General features: G+C 42.3%; 1 protein-coding gene across 3 annotated transcripts in view; it reads right to left on the reverse strand.

The window, feature by feature from the left end:
* Positions 1-21,870, reverse strand: part of GSDME (gasdermin E) — an 84,498-nt gene that overhangs the window by 43,512 nt on the left and 19,116 nt on the right. For all 3 annotated transcript variants that reach the window (XM_044246239.1, XM_044246237.1, XM_044246238.1), the window contains exons 2-3: positions 20,200-20,429; positions 16,878-17,070 (exon numbers count right to left, since the gene is read on the reverse strand). In XM_044246239.1, coding sequence (XP_044102174.1) covers positions 16,878-17,070; positions 20,200-20,410 — 404 coding nt within the window. In that variant the 5' untranslated portion in view covers positions 20,411-20,429. The remainder of the gene's footprint in view (positions 1-16,877; positions 17,071-20,199; positions 20,430-21,870) is intronic.

Below are 21,870 nucleotides of genomic sequence, written 5' to 3' on the forward strand. Positions count from 1 at the left end.
CTCTGCTACACTGCTCTGCAAACTAACAGCAAGGGGCACAGGGCGCAGAGGTGCTCTGGGGAAATGGCAGGATGGCCAGAGCTGGTTTCAACATCTCCAGGAACAGAGACTGGAACATTCCAGAGAAGGCAAAAGATGGTGGCTGACCTATGTTTGGGAGAGGATTAAGCAATAATTACCAACCCCCAGAAACCTAGATGCATACCGATGACTCGAGCTCTAGCAATTCAGGTATTTCCACACACACCACTCAGGAGCACAGCCTTGCTCTCCGGAGAGCTCACTAAGCAGCCAAGGCAGCTTCTCTTTCCATAGGCAATGTCCTCCAGACTACAGATGCCGCAAAACGCCCACCAAGGCCGGGGAGCGAGTCTAGTTTTAGGCATCACCCCCTAAAATCCTGAAATGCAGATGCTGATGCTGCTTCCCTTTGCCTGTTAACCCCCTGGACGGGGCACGCCATCCCCTTTCAAGTCTGCATGCTCCCAGAGAAGGAAAGTGGGGCAGGCAGCACCTTGCCTGTGTCTGAGCTGCCCTCCAGGTGCTGCACAAGGCCTTCGGGACCTGGAAGTTTCTGGAACCCTGAGGGTGGTTCACCACTAGCTGCCCACCTCAAATTTGTTCAGGCTTGATACCCTGGTGCCAGAGGATGGCAGGGGGGAGAGCCAGCCCCACAGGCGGGTCTCTTGGTCAATTCTGGTCATTCCACTGCTCTTGGTGGAGACTGGAGTAGAAAAGGCCACTGTGGAAATTCTGGGCAGTTGACCTGAGGAACATCTGCTGAGGGCTCCCACAGCGTTTTTTCCGCTCTTAAAAGGGGGTATGTGGAAGAGACCGCTTTTCTGCCTCTGGACCTTTCTGTCTGCAATGCAGAGCTATCTGGGGATCAAGAGAAGTAGGCTGCTGAGACATGCAATGCATGGAGGCTACCAGGGGCGGGGTGGGGGCGGTGCTCCATGGAGCCACTGGATTAACCCTCCACAATTCACCTGGGTTTAAGGGTGGCTTGTCCCACCTCAAGAGGATTCCTTATGTGAGGCTCTTTGCAACTAGAGACACCCTAACCGGCTCATGAAGTTACTGTCACCTTCTTTGACAGTGAGACAAGAAACACAGAGGGCTCATGAGCCAATGACCCGAGGGCACAAGGCTAACGAGGGACAGGATGAGAATGCAGATAGCATGTCCATCCCTGAACCCTTGAGGCTTTCTGTCTTCTCTCTCCTTCCAAGACCTCCACCGGGCCTTGCTCACAGAAAGTACTAAATACCTACTTATCCAAGATGAGCAGCGAGCCCTGCGGGACACTGGAGCAGCCACCCCTAGGCTGGCTTTTGAGTCTCCATTTCAACGAAGAACTTCCCACATACCGGAGATACCGAACCCAGGGGCAAGAGTGAGGAAATCTCTAGAAACCTGAACTACTGCACCCTAGGGTGAAGTACTGTAACCTAAAGAGAGGCCTTGCACTCTCTCTCTCGCTTGGCTCTAACTTCAGGACTGTTAAGTTGCCTGAAAACAATAAACATCAAGGCACAGGGCTAACCACACATTCACCAACCTGACCAGGTGCCCCCTACACCATGACAGCGCCATCTCCATTCCCAGTAAAGTCTGGAGGACACCTCCTCTCACACACATACCCCCCAGGCAGAGAGGGGAAACAACAACCGAGAAATGAGAGGCGTCCGGCTCTTGGACAGACTAATCCATCCACCACCACCAGCGGATGAGACGCGGCAGGTCCTCAGGATGACCCACCACACTGAGATGAGTTCCCGCAGGCGCCCTTGGGACCGTCTTCTCTCCAAGCTCTGTGCTTTGGCTTTGAGACTGGAGAAATCAGGGGTTTTGTGATCTGGGCTTAAATCCCAAGTCCAGGCAAACAAATTAACATCAGCAGCTGAGGCTCCTCAGAAGTAAGAGGAAGATGAAGCAAAGACTCAGCCAGACAAAGATGTCAGCCAGACAGTGCCCACTAAACTGCAGACAGCGTGCGGGGCCAGAGCGGGGCCAGACTGTGGAAGGCGGGAGGAAGGCGGACACAGAAGCAGGCAGGTACAACCTAGGTTACCCCTCAGAGCCACACTGGTTAGTGTCCCAGCGGGAGAATCTTGGGTGACATGGCTCCTGAAGGCAGCGGGGCTAATCTGAAGAACGGGACGGAAGCAGGGAAGATGAATCTGTGTTCTTCTGTGCGTCTGTATGGACAGGAGCGAAGGAGCTTTCAGATAAGGCCTGACGGTGAGGAAGAGCCTGGAGCTCAATCCCAGGAACTGAAGTAAGTTCAGGGGACTGGCCTGGAGAATGGGAGGGGGCAATGGTGGGAAAGGACACTGAACAGCAAAAGCTAGGCTTTGTCAACCAGAGGGGGGTGTGGACGTCATCCTAAGACACCGGGGAGCACAGAGGGCACAGAAGGCACGAGCCAAGCAGGGACACGCTCCAACCCACTGCCTGCGGAGAACCCACTGGGAGGGGTCACAGTGGATACAGGGACGAGGACATCCACTAGTAAGTTCCATGAACATCCACAGAAGAGACAGTGGAGGCCAGCACCAGGGACGTGGTTGTGAGGCAAGGACCATGGGTACAGGTAAGAAAGATACTGAAGAGGTAGAGTCAACTAGCCAGAGACTAGGTGTGGGCGAGAAGCTGAGGCAAGAGTCATGTCTGGTACTAAGATTTCTGGCTGAGACAACTAGACTTAAGCCTCAGCAACCAGCGCCTCAAAGGGAATCAGGCCAAGAAGCAGGTTGAGAGAGAAGAGGACAATTTCAGTGATGGCTCTAGGCTATGTGTCAGACCCTGTATGAAGAGCCCAGGTGGGATAAACATCTGCTCATCTGAACTTGAACTCTTGACTTGTTCCAGGCAATCCAGTTTTGAATCTCATCTCATCCACATCTCATCAATCTTAAAACATGTATTTTTTTCACATCTTAACATCTGAAATCAGGATGTTTTAAAATTGATGGGTGACATGGTTTAATTGGCAGTGTTCTTTCTTAGTGATATGTCAAATAGTGGTGCATCTTACAATGGATGACATCTTGGATTTGATGAAATATAATGTCAACCAATCTTAGAAGAAAATAGTACTTGAGCGTTTCTCCTTAGGACATAAATCTTACCTAGTTCCAAAAAGAGCTGAAGTAGCCTGTCAAAGTAAAGCTGCTAGGACATGATGGGTTCTGCGAAAAAAAAATAACAACTAGTCCCAGAACCAAATATTGGAAAGAATCCCCAGAACGCCCTTATCTCCTACATGAGGGGTTATTAGTTGGCCGTGATTTACACTGTGGATAAAAATAACAGAAAGTGAAAGAAGCTTTCACAAGCCCTCAGTCCTAAGAACTAAGATTAAAAGCAGGAGACAGAATAATTTGAAAAAAATAACAGTAAGTTCACTGACTTTTCAGAGAGCACAGAAATGGGTGTGGTCTGGGGGGTCTCAGAAAAGTTGTTTTGTTTTGTTTTTTTAAAGATTTTACTTATTTATTTGAGAGAGAGAGCACAAGCAGGGGGAGTGACAGAGGCAGAGGGAGAAGCAGACTCCCCGTTGAACAGGGAGCCCGATGCGGGGCTTGATCACAGGACCCTGGGATCATGACCCGAGGCCCAGGCAGACACCTAACTGACTGAGCCACCCAAGCACCCCAGAAAAGACATCTTTTTAAAAGAGTGAACTTGGTGACACCTTGAAAGCTTCATAGCTGCATTTCTCACAAAGACTATGATCACCAAGACAAGGCACACTAACATCTTCCTGATGTTGTTCAAGGGCTCTGTAGAGCTTTATTCAAGAGTTGAACAAGTGTTTCCCATGACAAAACATACAGAGAACAGCCTCCTGCTTTCCAGACTTGGTGGCACAGCCAAGGGTCTGGGTCCACACTCATCTCGGAAGAAGCCAGGCTGTGGCTACAGACAGGAACCAGAGCCTCTCCCACCTTCCCTGACAGTCACTAGTCCTCCCACAGTCCGTTCCCAACAGCGACTCCGAAGCTGCCTGCCTCCTCCAAGATGTGAATATCAGAAAAGCTACACTTCAGTCTGTATGGACGTCACTTGATTTCTCCTCTGAAACGCGGCATCTCCCTGCTCTATTATCAAAGGCTAAGTCACACGTTTCCCTCTGACAGCTCTGACCTTTCCTGGCTTTTATAACCAAGCTCTGTTTGGGGCTAGCTATAATAGCAACAGTTCTAAAAGTGTTCCCACTGAGGGACGCCTGGGTGGCTCAGTTGGTTGGACGACTGCCTTCGGCTCAGGGCGTGATCCTGGAGTCCCGGGATCGAGTCCCGCATCAGGCTCCCAGCTCCATGGGGAGTCTGCTTCGCTCTCTGACCTTCTCCTCGCTCGTGCTCTCTCTCACTGTCTCTCTCTCTCAAATAAATAAATAAAATCTTTAAAAAAAAAAAGTGTTCCCACTGATAACTACATGCAGCGCGAACTTGCCACGCATCCTGCCTGGTTTATATTCTCTCATTTAATTCTCACACAAATACCTTGGGAACACTAATCCCATTTTATTAATGAAATCCAGGACAATGAAAGAGAAACAGATGGCTCCTAGGTCTTGGTTTAAAGAAAAAGATCTTTTTTAAGCCAGGAGTGGGAGGAGGTGGTATATTACTGTTCATTATACTATTCTTTATATTTCCACATTTCCAGTTTTTTTTTCTTTTTACAGATGAGCCTGAAGTTTACCACTCCACGATGGGGCTAGAGTCCCCCTACCCCCAACACTGAGAGAAAAGCCTGAAGAGATGCTGTTGGCTGCTCCCACGCCCAGACTTTGGGGTACCCTCCCCTTGTTTGTTTGACTACTTTAAGGCTGATCCTGAAGGAGAAACAAATTAAAAAGAGAAAAAAATGAAAGGACCAAATTCAGGAGACTTTGGTCTTCAAGTACATGTGACCAGAAGTCTTTAAATTGTTAGGCACAAACTCCATTAAAAATAATAATGCCTGGGGCACCTGGGTGGCTCAGTGGATTAAGCCTCTGCCTTTGGCTTGGTTCATGGTCTCACAGTCCTGGGATTGAGTCCCGCATCAGGCTCTCTGCTCAGCGGGGAGCCTGCTGCCCTCCTCTCTCTGCCTGCCTCTCTGATTACTTATGATCTCTCTGTCAAATAAATAAATAAAATCTTAAAAAAAAAAGAGTTGAAAAATAATAATGCCCATGCAGAGTTGAACACTAGCACAAAAGGATTTCCCAACTATCTGCGGGCCACAGGGAAATTTATCAGGTTGGAAAGAAGACAGTTCCAACCACAATGCACGGTTTCTTTAAGAAAGACATGGGCCTTCCAAAACCTGCCCTCAAATCACTGCTAAATCAGGGAAAAGCAGACAGCACATGGGGACGCGCTCACGAGAGCTATGTTAGGAACTTTAGAGAGGTCAGATGTGGGCCACAACAAAGAGGAGCTTTTAAAAGTTCTTGTGTGCGGGATGCCTGGGTGGCTTAGTCAGTTAAGCATCTGTCTTTGGCTCAGGTCATGATCCCAGGGCCCTGGGATCAAGTCCTACATCGGGCTCCCTGCTCAAGGACAGCTTGCCTCTCTCTCTGCCCATACTTGTGCATGCATACGTGTGTGCTCTCTCTCTCTCTCTGAGAAATAAAATAAAATCTTTAAAAATGATTTTTTTACATAAAAGTTTTTGTGTGTAAACCTTTGGAATTCGGAAGTATTTATTTATTTATTTATTTATTTATTTATTTAGATTTTATTTATTTATTTGACAGAGAGAGATCACAAGCAGGCAGAGAGGCAGGCAGAGAGAGAGGAGGAAGCAGGCTCCTCGCTGAGCAGAGAGCCCGATGTGGACTCGATCCCAGGACTCTGAGATCATGACCCGAGCCGAAGGCAGCGGCCCAACCCACTGAGCCACCCAGGCGCCCCTGAATTCGGAAGTATTTAGATACAATAAGACTGAGTGTAATTTTGAAATATTTTAAATAATTATGGAAGTTTGTCCTTGCCATACCACTGCTGGCATGATACATTAGTGGCATATCATTTAGAAGCTGGAATTCTTAATGAAAAGTCAAACTTCTAATTATCAGGTATTCATTCAGAAATTGAATCTGTTTTACTAGAATTTGCTATACAATACAACAGAGAATGAGAATGGTATCTGCCCTGGAAATCAGCTGAAACCAGGGCCTGAACTCAGGGAGAAGGGGCTGATGCGTGTACTCTGGAGTCCACTCACTTCTCATATTTAGCCAGGAGAAAACCCTCAAAGGTCATCTAGTCCAGGTGCTTCAGCAACAGCTGAGAAAACAGACCAGAGGCAGAAGTGACATAGCAAGTTATAGAAGTTATTTACCAGAAATAAACCTCCCCAAGACCCTAGGAGATCAGAGGCAGAGATGGTGTGGGGTGCAGTGGTTATATCTGAGGCAGCAAGAGACAGCTGCTGACAATGGGAGACAAGGCAGAAAAATGAGAGTTTATTACAAAATAGTGATGATCTTAAGAATAAAACATGAGTCCAAATCATTATGAAAATGTCTCAATAAACATGGTGTTCTCTATTTAAAAAAGTTTTTAAAAAGAAGTCCCTGATCTGTCGTAGCGTGGTTTTCCATCAAGAATATTTAAAGATAGGGGCGCCTGGGTGGCTCAGTGGGTTAAAGCCTCTGCCTTCAGCTCAGGTCATGATCCCAGGGTCCTGGGATCGAGCCCCACATCGGGCCCTCTGCTCAGCGGGGAGCCTGCTTCCCTTCCTCTCTTTCTGCCTGCCTCTCTGCCTGCTTGTGATCTCTGTCTGTCAAATAAATAAATAAATAATCTTTTAAAAAAAAAAAACAAAAAGAATATTTAAAGATAAACAGAGCTCTCATTCAAAGATTTCAGCTCCAGGTGTATGGAAGGTTAAATCCAGTAGAATACCTTCATGCTCAACAAGGCTACATAAATGTTGTATATGCAGGTGCCCGTTTTTTCAAGAATAGAGGAAGTTTTTGAGAGGTACACACATTTCATGGACAATAAAGCTAATACTCTGAATTCTGAGGTTTAAAATATCTTTTACACAGATGACAAGTTATCTAAATTACCTGAAATAAAATGATTGACTCCAAATAAGTCCTCAAGAACGTACAGTACTTAAGCATTACTAATTACCTCTCCCAAGGCCACACATATGTCAGACAGCACCTTATCAATCCAATGATGTTGTAGGAGTCCACAGACAGGCAGATGATGTAGATAAGAATTTATGACTCCAGCATGAAGTAAGAACATTAGCTCTACAAGATCTCTGTCCCATGACTGGGAGAGTCTTCCCTTGCCATCCATCCCCTCCCTCTGTAACTCACCTTTACCTCTTAGCAACAGAACAAGGAGGAGGTGACTCTGTCAGAAGACTCATCTATATTTCTAGATGTTAAATGTGTTCCTTCCCATGTTCCTAGTGCCACCCTCTTCCTCACCTCCACCTCACCACCTTCATCACCTCTACAATGAACAGGCTTCTAAAGATCCTCCTGAGGTGATCTCATCCCTGTGTACAGCACCTCCAGGTGGGCAGGCCTAGCCATGCGCTGGGCTTGCTCACACATGTCTGTCTAGTCCACTGTGCTGGGAACCTGGATTCATGCTTTACCTTTCCATTCTGTGCCAGAACATTGCCAGTTTCTTTGCCTCACAGTCACTTAAACACAATTTTGAAGAAAGAATGGGAAACTTAGAGCCAGGAAATCCTGGGTTGAATCCCAGCTCCAGCATCCAAATTGAGCTCAGGGACTGAAAACAAGTTACTTTTCCTTCTGAGCCTTAGATCCTAAGTGAAAAAGAAGAGAATTGTGCAGAGTAAATGCACACTTTGTGTCTGTGCCTTAAAGTGCCTAGCACACAACAGGTGCTCAGTAGAGGCTTGTTTCCTTCCCTTCCTCTCTCCCTGGGTTCCCACTTACAACTTCTGGCAAGAACTTCTTTCCCTTCCGAATATTTTCTCCTATCTCTACTCACTGACCCCTTTCCATATGCTTCCTGTTGGCATCATCTTCTACACCTGAATCACAAAGAGGGTTTGGAAAACCTATACTGGGAAATACGATTATAAAGCATTGCCAAACCTGGGTCACAAAACAGAAGTATTTTGTAGCAACGGGACTGGAAGAGATTATGCTGAGTGAAGTAAGTCAGAGAGAGAGGCAATTATCATATGGTTTCACTTATTTGTGGAGCATAACAAATAGCATGGAGGACATGCTATTTGAGGAGAGGAGAAGGGAGTTGGGGGAAATTGGAAGGGGAGGTGAACCATGAGAGACTATGGACTCTGAAAAACAATCTGAGGGTTTTGAAGGGGCAGGGGGTGGGAGACCGGGGTACCAGGTGGGGGGTATTATAGAGGGCACGGATTGCATGGAGCACTGGGTGTGGTACAAAAATAATGAATACTGTTATGCTGAAAATTAAAAAATAAAAAATAAATAAAAGAAGTAACAAGGGGCCCCTGGGTGGCTCAGTGGGTTAAGCGTCTGCCTTCAGCTCAGGTCATGATCTCAGGGTCCTGGAATCGAACCCCACATCAGGCTCACTCCTTAGCAGGGATTCTGCTTTCCCCTCTCTCTGTCTGCTTTTCTGCCTACTTGTGAGCTCTCTGTCAAACAAACAAATAAAATCTTAAAAAAACAAACAAACAAAAAAACCTTTAAAAATTAAAAAAAAAAAAATAGAAGTAACAAAACTTCCCAAAAGGGCTTAACCACAGAGATTTGATGACTGAGAATCAGAGGCCCCTGGACACTCCTAGCCCACCTGTACTCCTTCCTCCTTATTTGCCAAACTTAGCAAATAAAAATAGATGATGCCCAGATAAATTTTATTTTCAGATAAACAACAGATGTGTTTCCGGTGAGTCCCAAAGTATTGTAGTAGAAAAGGAAAATGCCTCCCTAGCAAAGAAAAAAAGCCTCAGAGAAAGGAAAATAAAGACTATGACTGTCACAGAATGAGGTGGCTGTCCCTTCCACCCAGTATCATCAGAGAGAACTTAAATTTTTCTGACCAAAGGGAGATTTCTGCCAGAGTCTTAGAGTCCTAGGAAGTACTAGGAGGAAGTGAATAATGGCCAAGGTCTTTCAAGTTCATTAAGCACGAGTGGTTAGTGAATAAGCTTTGAAGACTGCAGTTGCCTCAGTGTTCTCAATGTCTATAGAAAATCCACCCACTAAATGCTTGATACATGACTTTTATGGTAATATTTACTCATTAATTTTTTTAAACATAATTTTGTTCAATGAGTGAATGTATTTTATATTTCATATAATCCTAAAAATGTTGGAAAAGTGAAAATAAACCACCTATATACAAATGCAAGTGAGTTTTCTCTTTATTTGGAGTTGCATTTTCTGTTTTAAATGAACAAGAGTAAAAAGAAAAAGAATGAAAGATAGAAAAAAGGAGATAAAACTACACAGAAAAACACATATATGTTAACATACAAACGAAAACATCAGCTCTCGTGAAGATGATTGCAAAAACTTCTCAATTGGACTCCCTGCTTCCACTCATCCACTCTTTTCTCAAATCAGCAGTCAGAAAGATCCCCCTAAAAAATGAGTCCCACCATGTCACTTCTTGCTCAAAGTCTTCTGGTGGCTTCCCATCTCACTCTGAATAAAAGCTGAAGTCTTTCCAGCAGCCTGCAAGTCCCTGTAGAACTTGCCATCCACTCCTTTTACCGCCCCCCCCAGGCCTCCCTTTCTCCTGCCCAGCTTACTTACTCCAGCCACATTGACCCTTGCCCACAACACTCTTGCCCAGGATACCCCTGTACTTGAATCTGTCCTCCTTCAAATCTTCGCAATGATGCCAACTTCCCTGCAATGCCTTCTATGGCCAATTCTTCAAATCATAAACCCCATTCCTAGCACGCCCTTCTTGCTATATTCTTCTCCATAAAACCAATCCCCATCAACCTAGTATATACTGCACTGAGTTGTACATTTTGTGTCTCTCCCCACTAGATTATACAGCAGAAATGTTGGCATTTTGTTCAATGCAGCATCCCAAACATGTAGAACAGTACATGGCACATAGTGGGCACTCAACAAAATTCCTTATTGACTGTTCAATAGAAATAAGGTAAAAAGAATGAGTTATATGGAGTAAAAAGTATTTACTACAAGCTAAGCAAGGAATAACTGTGGGGTTTTCTTCAAGATCTCCTAGTTGAAAACCAGCTCTTCTGCTAAAGCCCCTAATTTGCTTTCTTCTTTTCCTAATCAGAAAGCTAGCAGGAACCAGAGGGGACTGTCATTTTCTTGCTTCTGATATCAATATTTAAAAATGTAGGTCATAGCATTCTCCTCATTGGCATTTTATAAATAGCATAACTTTTTTAAAAAAGTAGATATTTGCCTGAAGTAACATTCTTTTAGAGTGCTTCCCTTAAGCTTTGCATAGTGGCAGTATCGTATGAGGCAGTATGAGGTTTATCTGAGGCACGATTATTGCTAATAGAGTGCTTCTCTTAAATGTAAATGGACTAAATTCTCCAATAAAAATTCAGAGTAGCTGAATGGATAAAAAAAAAAACAAACACTCAAGACCCATCTATATACTGCCTACAAGAGATTCACTTAAGATATAAAGACACAAATACAGACAGTGAAGTTCTGGAAAAAGATATTACATATAAATGGAAACCAAAAGAAAGCTAAGCTAGCTATAGCAGACAAAAAAGACTTTAAAACAAGGACTGTGATAAAAGACAAAGAGCATTATTTGATGTTAAAGGAGTCAACCCAACAAGAGAATATAACATTTGTAAATGTTTATGTACCTAACATAGGAGTACCTAAATACATAAAGCAAATATTAACAGACCTAAAGAAAGAAATAGACAGCAATACAATAATAGTATGGGGCTTTAATATCTCACTCTCATCAATGGATAGATCATCTCAAACAGATTATCAGCAAGGAAGTATCAGCCTTAAATGACATGTTAGGCCTGGTGAACATAACAGATATATACAGAATATTCTATCCAAAAGCAGAATACAAATTCCTCTCAAGTTCATATGGAACATTCTCCAGTATAGACCATTATGTTATGCCACAAGACAATTCTTAATAAATTTAAGACGACTGAAATCAAATCAAGAATCTTTTCTGAGCACCATAGTATGAAACTAAATTCAATTACCAGAAGAAAACTGAAAAATTCACAGAGCTGTGGAGATTAAAGAACATGCTATGGAACAACCAATGTGTGAAAGAATAAAAGATTAATTAAAAAAAACAAAACCTTGAGACAAAAGAAAACAGAAATATAATACACCAAAACTAATGGGATGCCTCAAAAATTCCAAGAAGGAAATACATAGCAATAAATGTCTACACCTCAAGAAACAAGAAAAATCTCAAATAAACAACCTAACGTTACACCTCAAGGAATTAGAAAAAGAACAAAGCCCAAAATTAATAGAAGAAAGGAAATAACAAAGATGAGAGCAGAAATAAATGAAATAGAGACTAATAAGACAATAGAAAATACCAATGAAACTAATGGCTGGTTCTTTAGAAAGACAGACAAAATTGACAAACTTTTAACAGACTCACCAGGAAGAGAGGATTCAAATAAATAAAATCAGAAATGAAAGAGAAGACATATTCAAAATGATACCATAGAAATACAAAGGGTCTTAAGACAGTACAATGAACAATTATACACCAACGAACTGGACAACCTAAAAGAAAAGAATAAACACCTAGAAACATACAACCTACTAAGACTAAATCAGGAAGAAATAAAAAATCTGTACAGTCCAGTTACTAATAAGGAGATTGAATTACTAATCAAAATCTCCCAACAAACAAAAGTCAACCAAAGAGCCTCAGTGGTGAAGTCTACCAAACATTTAAAGAATAGCAATCCTTTTCAAACTTATCCAAAAAAACAGAAAAGGAGAGAACACTTCCAAATTCATTTTAAAATGCAGCATTACCTTGGTACTGAAACGAGACAAGAATATCACAGAAAAGAAAATTATAGGTCAGTTGGATAACACATGTTAACAAGACTTATTGTGGTGATCATTTCACAATATATACAAATATGGAATCATATTGTACACTCAAAACTAATACTATGTTGCATGTCAATTACACCTCAATTTAAAAAAGAAAGAACACTACAGGACAATATCCATGATAGACATAGATGCATAGATCCTCAATACAATATTAGCAAACTGAAGAAAACATCACATTAAAAGAATCATACATAATGATCAAGTCAGATTTACTCCATCTATGCAAGGATGGTTCAAGATCCATGAATCAATCAATGTGATACACTACCCTAACAAAATAAAATCATAGCAATCATACAATCAGTTCAATAGATGCAGAAAAAGCAGTGTTAATAAAATTCAATATTCCTATATGATAAAACCTCTCAACAAAGTAGATATGGAGGGAACATACCTCAATATAAGGCCATATATATGATAAGCTCACAGTGAAAATCCACACTCAACAGTGAAAATCCAAAGCTTTATCTCTAAGATTAGGAACAAGGATGCTCACTCTCTCTACTTTATTCAACATAGTACTAGAAATCCTAGCCAGAGTGATTAGACAAGAAAAAGAAATAAAATGCCACCACACAGGAAATGAAGAAAAAAAACTACTACTATTTGCATATGACACGATATTACATACAGAAAATCCTAAAAGCCCCACCAAAATACTGTTAGAACTAATAAAGAAATTCAGCCAAGTTCCAGGATACAAACTCAATACACAAAAGTCTGCTGCATTTCTATACACGGATATGAACATTCCAAAAGAGAAATTAAGAAAATAATTCCATTTGTAATTACATCAAAAAGAAGAAAATACCTAAGAATAAATTTAACCAAAGAGATGAATATTCTGTACACTGAAAATTGTAAGCCTCTGATAAAAATAAATTGAAAAAGGGGCACCTGGGTGTCTCAGTGGTTAAAGCCTCTGCCTTTGGCCCAGGTCATGATCCCAGGGTCCTGCGCTTGAGCCCTGCATCAGGCTCTCTGCTCAGCAGGGAACCAGCTTCCCCATCTCTCTCTGCCTACCTCTCTGCCTACTTTTTATTTATTTATTTGACAGAGATAACATCTTTAAAATAAATAATAAATTGAAAAATAAATAAATAATAAGATATTCTATGATCATGGATTAGAATATCACTAGAATGTCCCTACTATCCAAAACAACCTACAGATTGAATGTAATTCCCATCAAAATTTGAATGTACTGGGGCTCCTAGGTGGCTCAGTTGGTTAAGCATCTGCCTTCAGCTCAAGTCATGATCCCAGGGTCCTGGGATCAAGTCCCATGCTGGACTCCCTGCTCAGCAAGGAATCTGCTTCTCCCTCTCCCTCTGCCTTCTCCCCACACTCCCAACTCATGCTCTGTCTCTCAATCTCTGCAAAATAAATAAATAAAATCTTTTTTTTTTTTCAAGATTTTATTTATTTGTCAGAGAGACAGAGAGGGCACAGGTAGACAGAGTGGCAGGCAGAGGCAGACAGAGAAGCAGGCTCCCTGCAGAGCAAGGAGCCCGAAGTGGGATTCAATCCCAGGTTGCTGGGATCAGGAACTGAGCCAAAGGCAGCCATTTAACCAACTGAGCCACACAGGCATCCCATAAATAAAATCTTTTAACAAAATTCCAATGCAGTTTTCACAGAAAAAAAAAAAAAAACAACTCTAAAAATTCTAAAATTTGAACAGAACCACAAAAACTCCTGAGTAGCAGGAAGAAGAACAAAGCTGGAGATATCACACTGTCTTATTTCAAACTATATTACAAAACTACACTAATCAAAACAGTAAGACTTGGATATACAACAGACATACAGATCAATGGAACAGAATACAGAGTCCAGAAATAAACCTATGCACATACAGTCATTTAATTAATGACTAAGAAGCCAAGAATATAAAATGGGGAAAGGACAGTCTCTTCAATAAATAATATTAGAAAAACTGGAGAGCCATATGCAAAAGAATGAAACTTGGCCACTATCTTATATCATCCACAAAAATTAATTCAAAGTAATTAAAGACTTTAATGTTACACCTGAAACCATAAAATTCCCAGAAGAAAGCATGGATGGTAAGTTCTTAGACATCAGCCTTGGCAATTAGTTTTTGAATCTGACACCAAAAGCAAAAGCAACAAAAGAAAAATAGCAAATGGGACTACATCAAACTAAAATACTTCTTTCTGCACAACAAAGGAAACCATCAACAAAATGAAAAGGCAACCTACTAAATGGAAAAAGTATTTGCAAATCATATACCCGATACAGAGTTAATATATCAAATATATAAAGAACTCATACAATTCAACAGAAAAAAGAAATCCAAGTTTTAAAATGGGCAGATCTGACTAGACATTTTTCCAAAGAAGACATACAAATAGCCAATGGCCACATGAAAAGATGCCCAGTATCACTCACTGGGCACTTGGGTGGCTCAGTCAGCTAAGTGTCTGCCTTCAGCTCAGGTGGGAACAGGTGGGAGTCCCAGGATCGAATCCCACATCAGGCTCCCTGCTCAATGAGGAGTCTGCTTCTCCCTCTAGCCCTCCAACATCTCATATTCTCTCTCTCTCAAATAATAAAAATCTTAAAAAAAAAAAAAAAAGGAAATACAAATCAAAGCCACAATGAGATATCACCTCCCACCTGTTAGAATAGCTCGTATCAAAAAGACAAGAAGTGGGCACCTGGGTGGCTCAGTTGGTTAAGCCGCTGCCTTTGGCTCAGGTCATGATCCCAAGTTCCTGGAATCAAGTCCTGAATTGGGCTCTCTGCTCAGCAGGGAGCCTGCTTCCTCCTCTCTCTCTCTCTGCCTGCCTCTCTGCCTACTTGTGATCTCTCTGTCAAATAAATAAATAAAATCTTAAAAAAAAATTTTAAATAGAACTACCATACGATCCAGAATTTTCACTTCTGCGTACTTATGCCAAGTATTTAAACATTTTTGCAAAAAGATTTGTGCCCCGATGTTCACTGCAGCATTACTTAGAATAGCAAAAATATAGAAACAATCTAAGTATCCATGGATATATGAATGGATAAAGAATTATAGTATATATGTATGTTATATTGTGGTTTATAGTAAGAAATATATATTTGGTCTTCAACCCAGTTCTTGGCACAGAGCTTCTAAAACCTGTGGAATTACCTGCGATAAAAGCAATAAAGGTTTTTTGTTATCTTAATGTGGTGACTTTGGGAAAGCCTGAGGTAACCTAAAGATGGGGGCTGGTTAGGGAGTCAACCTGTAATTAGAAGGTTTTAACTTTCAGTACCCCCACTCCAACCTCTAGGGAGGGGAGAGGGGCTGGAGGCTCAATCAATCACCAAATGGTCCATGAGGGTTTAATCAATTCTGACTGTGTAATAAAGCCTCTATAAAACCACAAAAAGATGGGGTTCAGGGAGCTTCCAGATTGGGGAACACATGAAGATTTGGAAAGAGTGGTGACCTGGAGAGAGCAGGGAGGCTCCATGACTTTTCCCATACCATGCCCCATGCATCTCCTCCACCTGGCTGTTCCTGAGTTATTATCCTTTTGTAATGAAAGTGATCTCCTATGTAAAATGTTTCATATTTCAAATTAACTGAACTCAAGGAGCGGGTCACGGGAATCTGATTTTTAGCCAGTTGGTCAGAAGTACAGCTGACAACCTGGACTTGGAAGGACATCTGAAGTCCAAGGATGGGGGCATGGGCATCTCCAACCTGCATGCCTCATCGTCAGAAGCACAAGGAACAGCCCAGGGTTGCTGCTGGCATCCGACACAGACTAAGGGTTGAGGACAGTCTTTTTAGAACTGAACCCTTACCCTATGAAGCTGATACTATCTGTAGGCAGACAGTACCAGCACTGAGTTGAGTTCTCGGACACTCCTGGAATAGGGTCAGGCACCTAACTTAACACATACGCGATGGAGTAGTATTCAGCCACATAAAAGAAGGAAATCTTGCCATTTGGGACAGCATGGATGGAGCTCAAGGGGATTATGCCAAGTGAAATAAGTCACACAGAAAGACAAGAAGAGCCCAATCTCATATTATATGGAATCAAAACAAACAAGCTCAGGGATACGGAGACCAGATTAGTGGTTGCCAGAGGTGGAGGGTGGAGGTACATGAAATGGGTAAAGATGGAAAGGTGCAAACATCCAGCTGTGAAAGATGTAAGATACAACACACTGACTATAGTCAGTCATACTGCATGTTTGAAAGTTGCCAAGAGAATATATTTTAAAAGCTCTCATCGCAAGAAAAAAACGTATTTGGAACTACATATGGTGGTAAATAGATGTGGTGATCATCTTGCAATAGGACAAATAACAAATCATTATGTTGTGCATTTGAAACTAATACAACATTATATGTCAAATACACCTCAATCAAAAAAATAAAATAATGGGCGCCTGGGTGCCTCAGTGGGTTAAGCCGCTGCCTTCGGCTCAGGTCATGATCTCAGGGTCTTGGGATCGAGTCCCGCATCAGGCTCTCTGCTCGGCAGGGGGCCTGCTTCCCTTCATCCCTTTCTGCCTACTTGTGATCTCTCTCTGTCAAATAAATAAATAAAATCTAAAAAAAAAAAAATAAATTAAATTAAATAAAATAATAATATTTTCCACTTCTCCCCACTCCAGGTAAGAACAATGAAGAAATTCCAGGCTAAAAAGATGACCTCTCAGAAAGCTTCAACGCAACACTCAATCAAAGCAACTTTGCTTTGGGGAAAAGTTCCCAACCGTCACCCTTTTCACAAAGGTCCCACTGAATGAGATACGTGTCAAATCCAAAAATGCCAAACAGAATTGTCATTACCTCTCAGTGGAATCTCTGATGAGCTGCTGCAGGTCCACCTCCTGCTTCCTCAGGCTTCCAAAAGAAGACTGACTTTCCACAAGTCCTTTGCCTCCAACATTCAGCTTGACCTTCCCTAGTGCCGTCTCGATGGTCCCGCTCACGTGGTTTTGAAACTTGCCCTCATATTTCACAAAGTCCGACTCCACGACCACTGGAGTGAATGAGACAGGCAAAGGAGTCTGAGGATAATCTGGCCACCTAGCTGCCTTAAGTCACCTACTTTCCCAATCTTATGGAAAACCACAGGAAAAAAATTTTTGAATTTCCATTCAAAATGGAAAGTTGGCAACCATGCTCGGTGTATGTTCAAACCAAAATGGAGCTAGCACCCCGAGGTACTGAATGAGAGAGGGATGGGGCTGGTGGCCAGGGGGCTCTATTGGGTGCTGTTTTTGTTTATTTTGTCTTTCATTTCCAATATATACATATGTAGACAGGGGCACCACAAATATCTGAAGAGTTTAACAAATAAGTTTAAAGCCAGCATCCTGGGGCCCCTGGCTGGCTCAGTTGGCAGAGCACTCAACTCTTGATCTCAGGGTTGTGAGGTTTAGCCCCACAATGGCTATAGAGATTACTTAAAAATAAATAAGTAAAAAAACTTTAAAGCAAGCATCCATTTAATCACTATTCAGATAGAATTTTTTTAAATAGGATATTTTATATATTTTTTTAAAGATTTTATGCATTTATTTGACAGAGATCACAAGTAGGCAGAGAGGCAGGCAGAGAGAGAGAGGAAGGAAAGCAGGCTCCCCACGGAGCAGAGAGCCCGATATGGGGCTTGACCCCAGGACCCTGGGATCACGACGTGAGCCGAAGGCAGAGGCTTAACCCACTGAACCACCCAGGTGCTCCTAAATAGAATATTTTAACTGTGTGAAGACTGTAAAGAACTGCATGAGGAGGACCCCGAAGCAGAGTGAAAACAGCAGTTCTGCTCCTGACGCATGTCCGAGTGGTCGGCCTTACTTAGCCCTGTGGAGCGCAGGCATCTCCCCTTCCCACCCAGCAGTCTGGGAGGACGTTCCCCTGGCCTTCGCTACCATCTCTAGGAAAAAATTTCCTTTCCCATACTTACTTGTTTATTTTTTATTTTTATTTATTTATTTTTTAGAGCGATAGCATGGGCAGAGGGAGAGAACAGGCTCCACCCCCAGCATGGATGCAGGACTGACTGGGGCCTGGATCTCACCACCCTGAGCTCCGGACCCAAGCTGAAATCTCGAGTCTGAGGCTTGACGGAGCCACCCAGGCATCCAGGCTCACCTGTTTACATTGACCTCTACCCAGCCATTTCATTCCTTATCATACAATACCTTATCTCTCCTCAGATAAAGTCAGTGGGCATGCCTGCCCTCCCTCCCTGCCTCCCTCTCACTCAAACACTGTCCTCGGACAGACAAGCTCCAGGCTCTCTGCCCTTACTTTCTGGCTTCCCAGACTTGGGAAGATGCCACCTCCCCCGCCCCATCCAGGTGTCCCAGCTTCAGTCAAGTCCTCTGGGAATTACTGTGTTCCTCACCTGGTCACACCCAGGGGACCAGCACATTGCCTTCAAGACCTGCCATTCTTATACGGACACCAAAGACAAATACGTGCTGATCTCCTCTCAGAATTGCCCCCTGCTCCTATCTCCAGATTTCTACTGTTCTCAGTTTTAATCCAGCCAAATACCACCATAAAAATAGTGTCAGTCCTTGTCATTTGATATAACTGTATTTAGAGCCTCTTAGGAACTTTACACTTGGCTTTTTCCACTTCCCTGACCCAAGGCTCTCGTGGGCTCCTGGCTGTACTTCTAAGAGATTCAAGTCTGTCTGAAGTCTGCAAGACTTCTTTCCATCCACTCACTGCCGCCTACACCTGTATTTCCTTCACTTCAGTCAAGGAAACCATTCCTCAGCAAGGGCTGAGAAGTTATCATCAATCACTATCTTCACAATTTACGAAATAGAGAATCATCTCTGTCACCACGACCACCAAAAATAAGACAACCGTGAAAATGCCTTTAATCCCAAATCTTTTCCTATTTATATCTTATGGAACACAAACATTTTGGGAAATGCGTTGGGAAGTAGCACAGAACGCTGTTTAAGAGCTCCAGATTTGGGCGCCTGGGTGGCTCAGTGGGTTAAAGCCTCTGCCTTCAGCTCAGGTCATGATCCCAGGGTCCTGGGATCGAGTCTCGCATCGGGCTCTCTGCTCAGCAGGGAGCCTGCTTCCTCCTCTCTCTCTGCCTGCCTCTCTGCCTACTTGTGATCTCTCTCTGTCAAATAAATAAATAAAATCTTTTAAAAAAAAAAAAAAAAGAGCTCCAGATTTTAATCGCTATTCTACTATCCCTACCTAGAAGAACTGGCTACCACGCATCTCCCTGAACCTCCGTCTTCTCAGCTGTCATCTGGAGATACCACCTTCCTGATGGATTCTGTTACACGCTGATGTATGTAAGTCATATAACCCAGAGCCTGGCACATAGCACGTGCTCAATATGTCCACTGGGTTTAGGCCAGAACAATGTCATTTTCTGATAAAAGGAAACAGTTCTAGATCATACAAAGTGCTACACAGAAATTTTATTTCTTTACCTTCCCTCTTCTCTAGCTATTTTTGGACTAGCTTGAGAGCCTGACTGCTCTGCTCTCACCAGAAAGCTCCCTTATGTGAATAACAAAACTTTCCACACCCTTCTGATGGATAGTGGTATCATCAACTTCAACACTAAATCAGATTTTGGGTGGCAGATCCATCTTATCTATGCTGGGCGGCCACAACACTTACAATGGGCATGGATTATTTTAATACTCAAAACTGCAGTATTTTTTTTAATTAAGCTATAACTTCTCTTGTCTGGCCTGTAGAATTTTGTTCATTTTTAAAAAGGGGTACCTTGAGGCACCTGGGTGGTTCAGTCGGTTAAGCGTCCAACTCTTGATTTCAGCTCAGGTCAGGATTTCAGGATTGTGGGTTCGAGCCTCACCTCCAGCACTGTACTCAGCGGGGAGTCTGTTTGAGATTCTCTCTTCCTCTCTTTGTCCCTTACCCTCCCTCCAAAAAAAATATATAAAATCTAAAAAAAAAAAGAAAGTAAGAAAAAAAGGAAGAAAGGGAGGGAGGAAGGGAGGAAGGGAAGAAATGTCTTTAAGAGTGTATGCAAAGAAACAGAATTCATTGTAAGGTCTCACCTTACAATTGATCTCTCATGACACCATGTGCCTAGAAGATGAATCATCATCTTTTCAGGAACCAACTGTAGAATATACCCAGAGACACTTACCTGGACTCAGAAACTGGTCTTCTATGAGTACATCTCCAAGGGTGACAGATAAAAACTGGTACTTGGGTCTCTGCCAGCACCAGAATCTCTTCTTTTTGGTCACCAGACTTAGAAGTTGTAACTTATCAGAGTCATTCAAGTTTGATACTGCAATCAGGTTACCTCCGGCATCAACTTCTTTAAGAAAATTCCTCGTTGCTTTGGCAAACATTATGAGAACTCCAGATTACCTGGATAAAAAATCAAAGTTACCCCCCCAAATTAAACAAGAAGTTATTATTTCATTTATTTTTTTCTAAAACTGCCTTATTTTTCCTTTGTGTCAATCACTATATATTAAAGAATACCTTCTCCTTAGAAAACTCTCTAGTGGGGGTTCATTTGATGACAAAGAAATCAAACAGAAATACTGAAAGAGGCTCCATAGGTTTGGATAGGCCAAGTTACGCTTCTGACATAAAGAACCTCCAAATATTATATTAGTGTCTTATACCAAGAAAGGTTTATTTACTGGTCACTATATCTGGTAGCGAGGACAGGAGAGCTTTTCTCATCGTAGACATTCAGTGATCCAGACTGAAGGGGCAGCCAGCATCCAACATGACGGGTTCTGGAAAGTCTCACACCAGCAATTAAATGCTCTGGCCCAAAACTAACACACATCATGGCCACTCAAAATTTGCCAGACTAGTCATGCCTCAGCTAGCCAGAATGGTCAGGAAATACAATGGTACCATGTATCTAATAGGTAGAGATCTGAGGATATTTGTTGACCAACAGACTACCCTCATTTATAACATACAAAGATATGACCACTTTTTTTTAAGGGTCAATGTGCTTTTTCTCCACACTGTGTGATTTCCCCTATTCACAAAGGCTAAGGAACTATTACTTTTTAATCCAGAAATGAAGTCCCAGTCACTCCTCAGCTGGAGGGAAAAAGAAGAAACACAATGGCAGATATAAAACCGTGCATTATGTGGAAGAGGTATAGACTGTTCAATAAATGGTGTTAGAAGAATTGGCTAATCATCTGGAAAAAATAAAGCCAGATTCCTATCTCATGCCGTACACAAGACTGAATTCTTAATGGATTAGAAGGGGTTTTTTTGAGGAAAAAATGAAACCATAAAAGTACCAAAAAAAAAAGGCAGACAAATATTTTTTTCAAATGTAGGATGAGAAAGGACTTTAGGAAGACAAATGTCAAACTGAGAAAATACTTCTAATATTTATAATAAAGAACGAGAATACTTAATACATAAAAAAATCTTTTACAAGTTGTTTTTTTAAAATACTGTAGTAGAAACATGGGCAAAAGTTATAAACAATTCACAATCTATAAACTGCACCCAGCCTATACACATACAAATATATACATATGTGCAAACACACAAGTACACGCATATATAGTCATTACTCAAAAGCACAAGTGAAATAAGATTTTTTAAAAATTATCCACAGTCGGGATGCCTGGGTGGCTCAGTGGGTTAGGCCGCTGCCTTCGGCTCAGGTCATGATCTCAGGGTCCTGGGATAGAGGCCCGCATCGGGCTCTCTGCTCAGCAGGGAGCCTGCTTCCTCCTCTCTCTCTCTGCCTGCCTCTCTGCCTACTTGTGATCTCTCTCTGTCAAATAAATAAATAAAATCTTTAAAAAAAAAATTATCCACA

This window comes from Neovison vison, chromosome 4 (assembly GCF_020171115.1).
Source record: "Neovison vison isolate M4711 chromosome 4, ASM_NN_V1, whole genome shotgun sequence".
Classification (NCBI taxonomy): Eukaryota; Metazoa; Chordata; class Mammalia; order Carnivora; family Mustelidae; genus Neogale; species Neogale vison.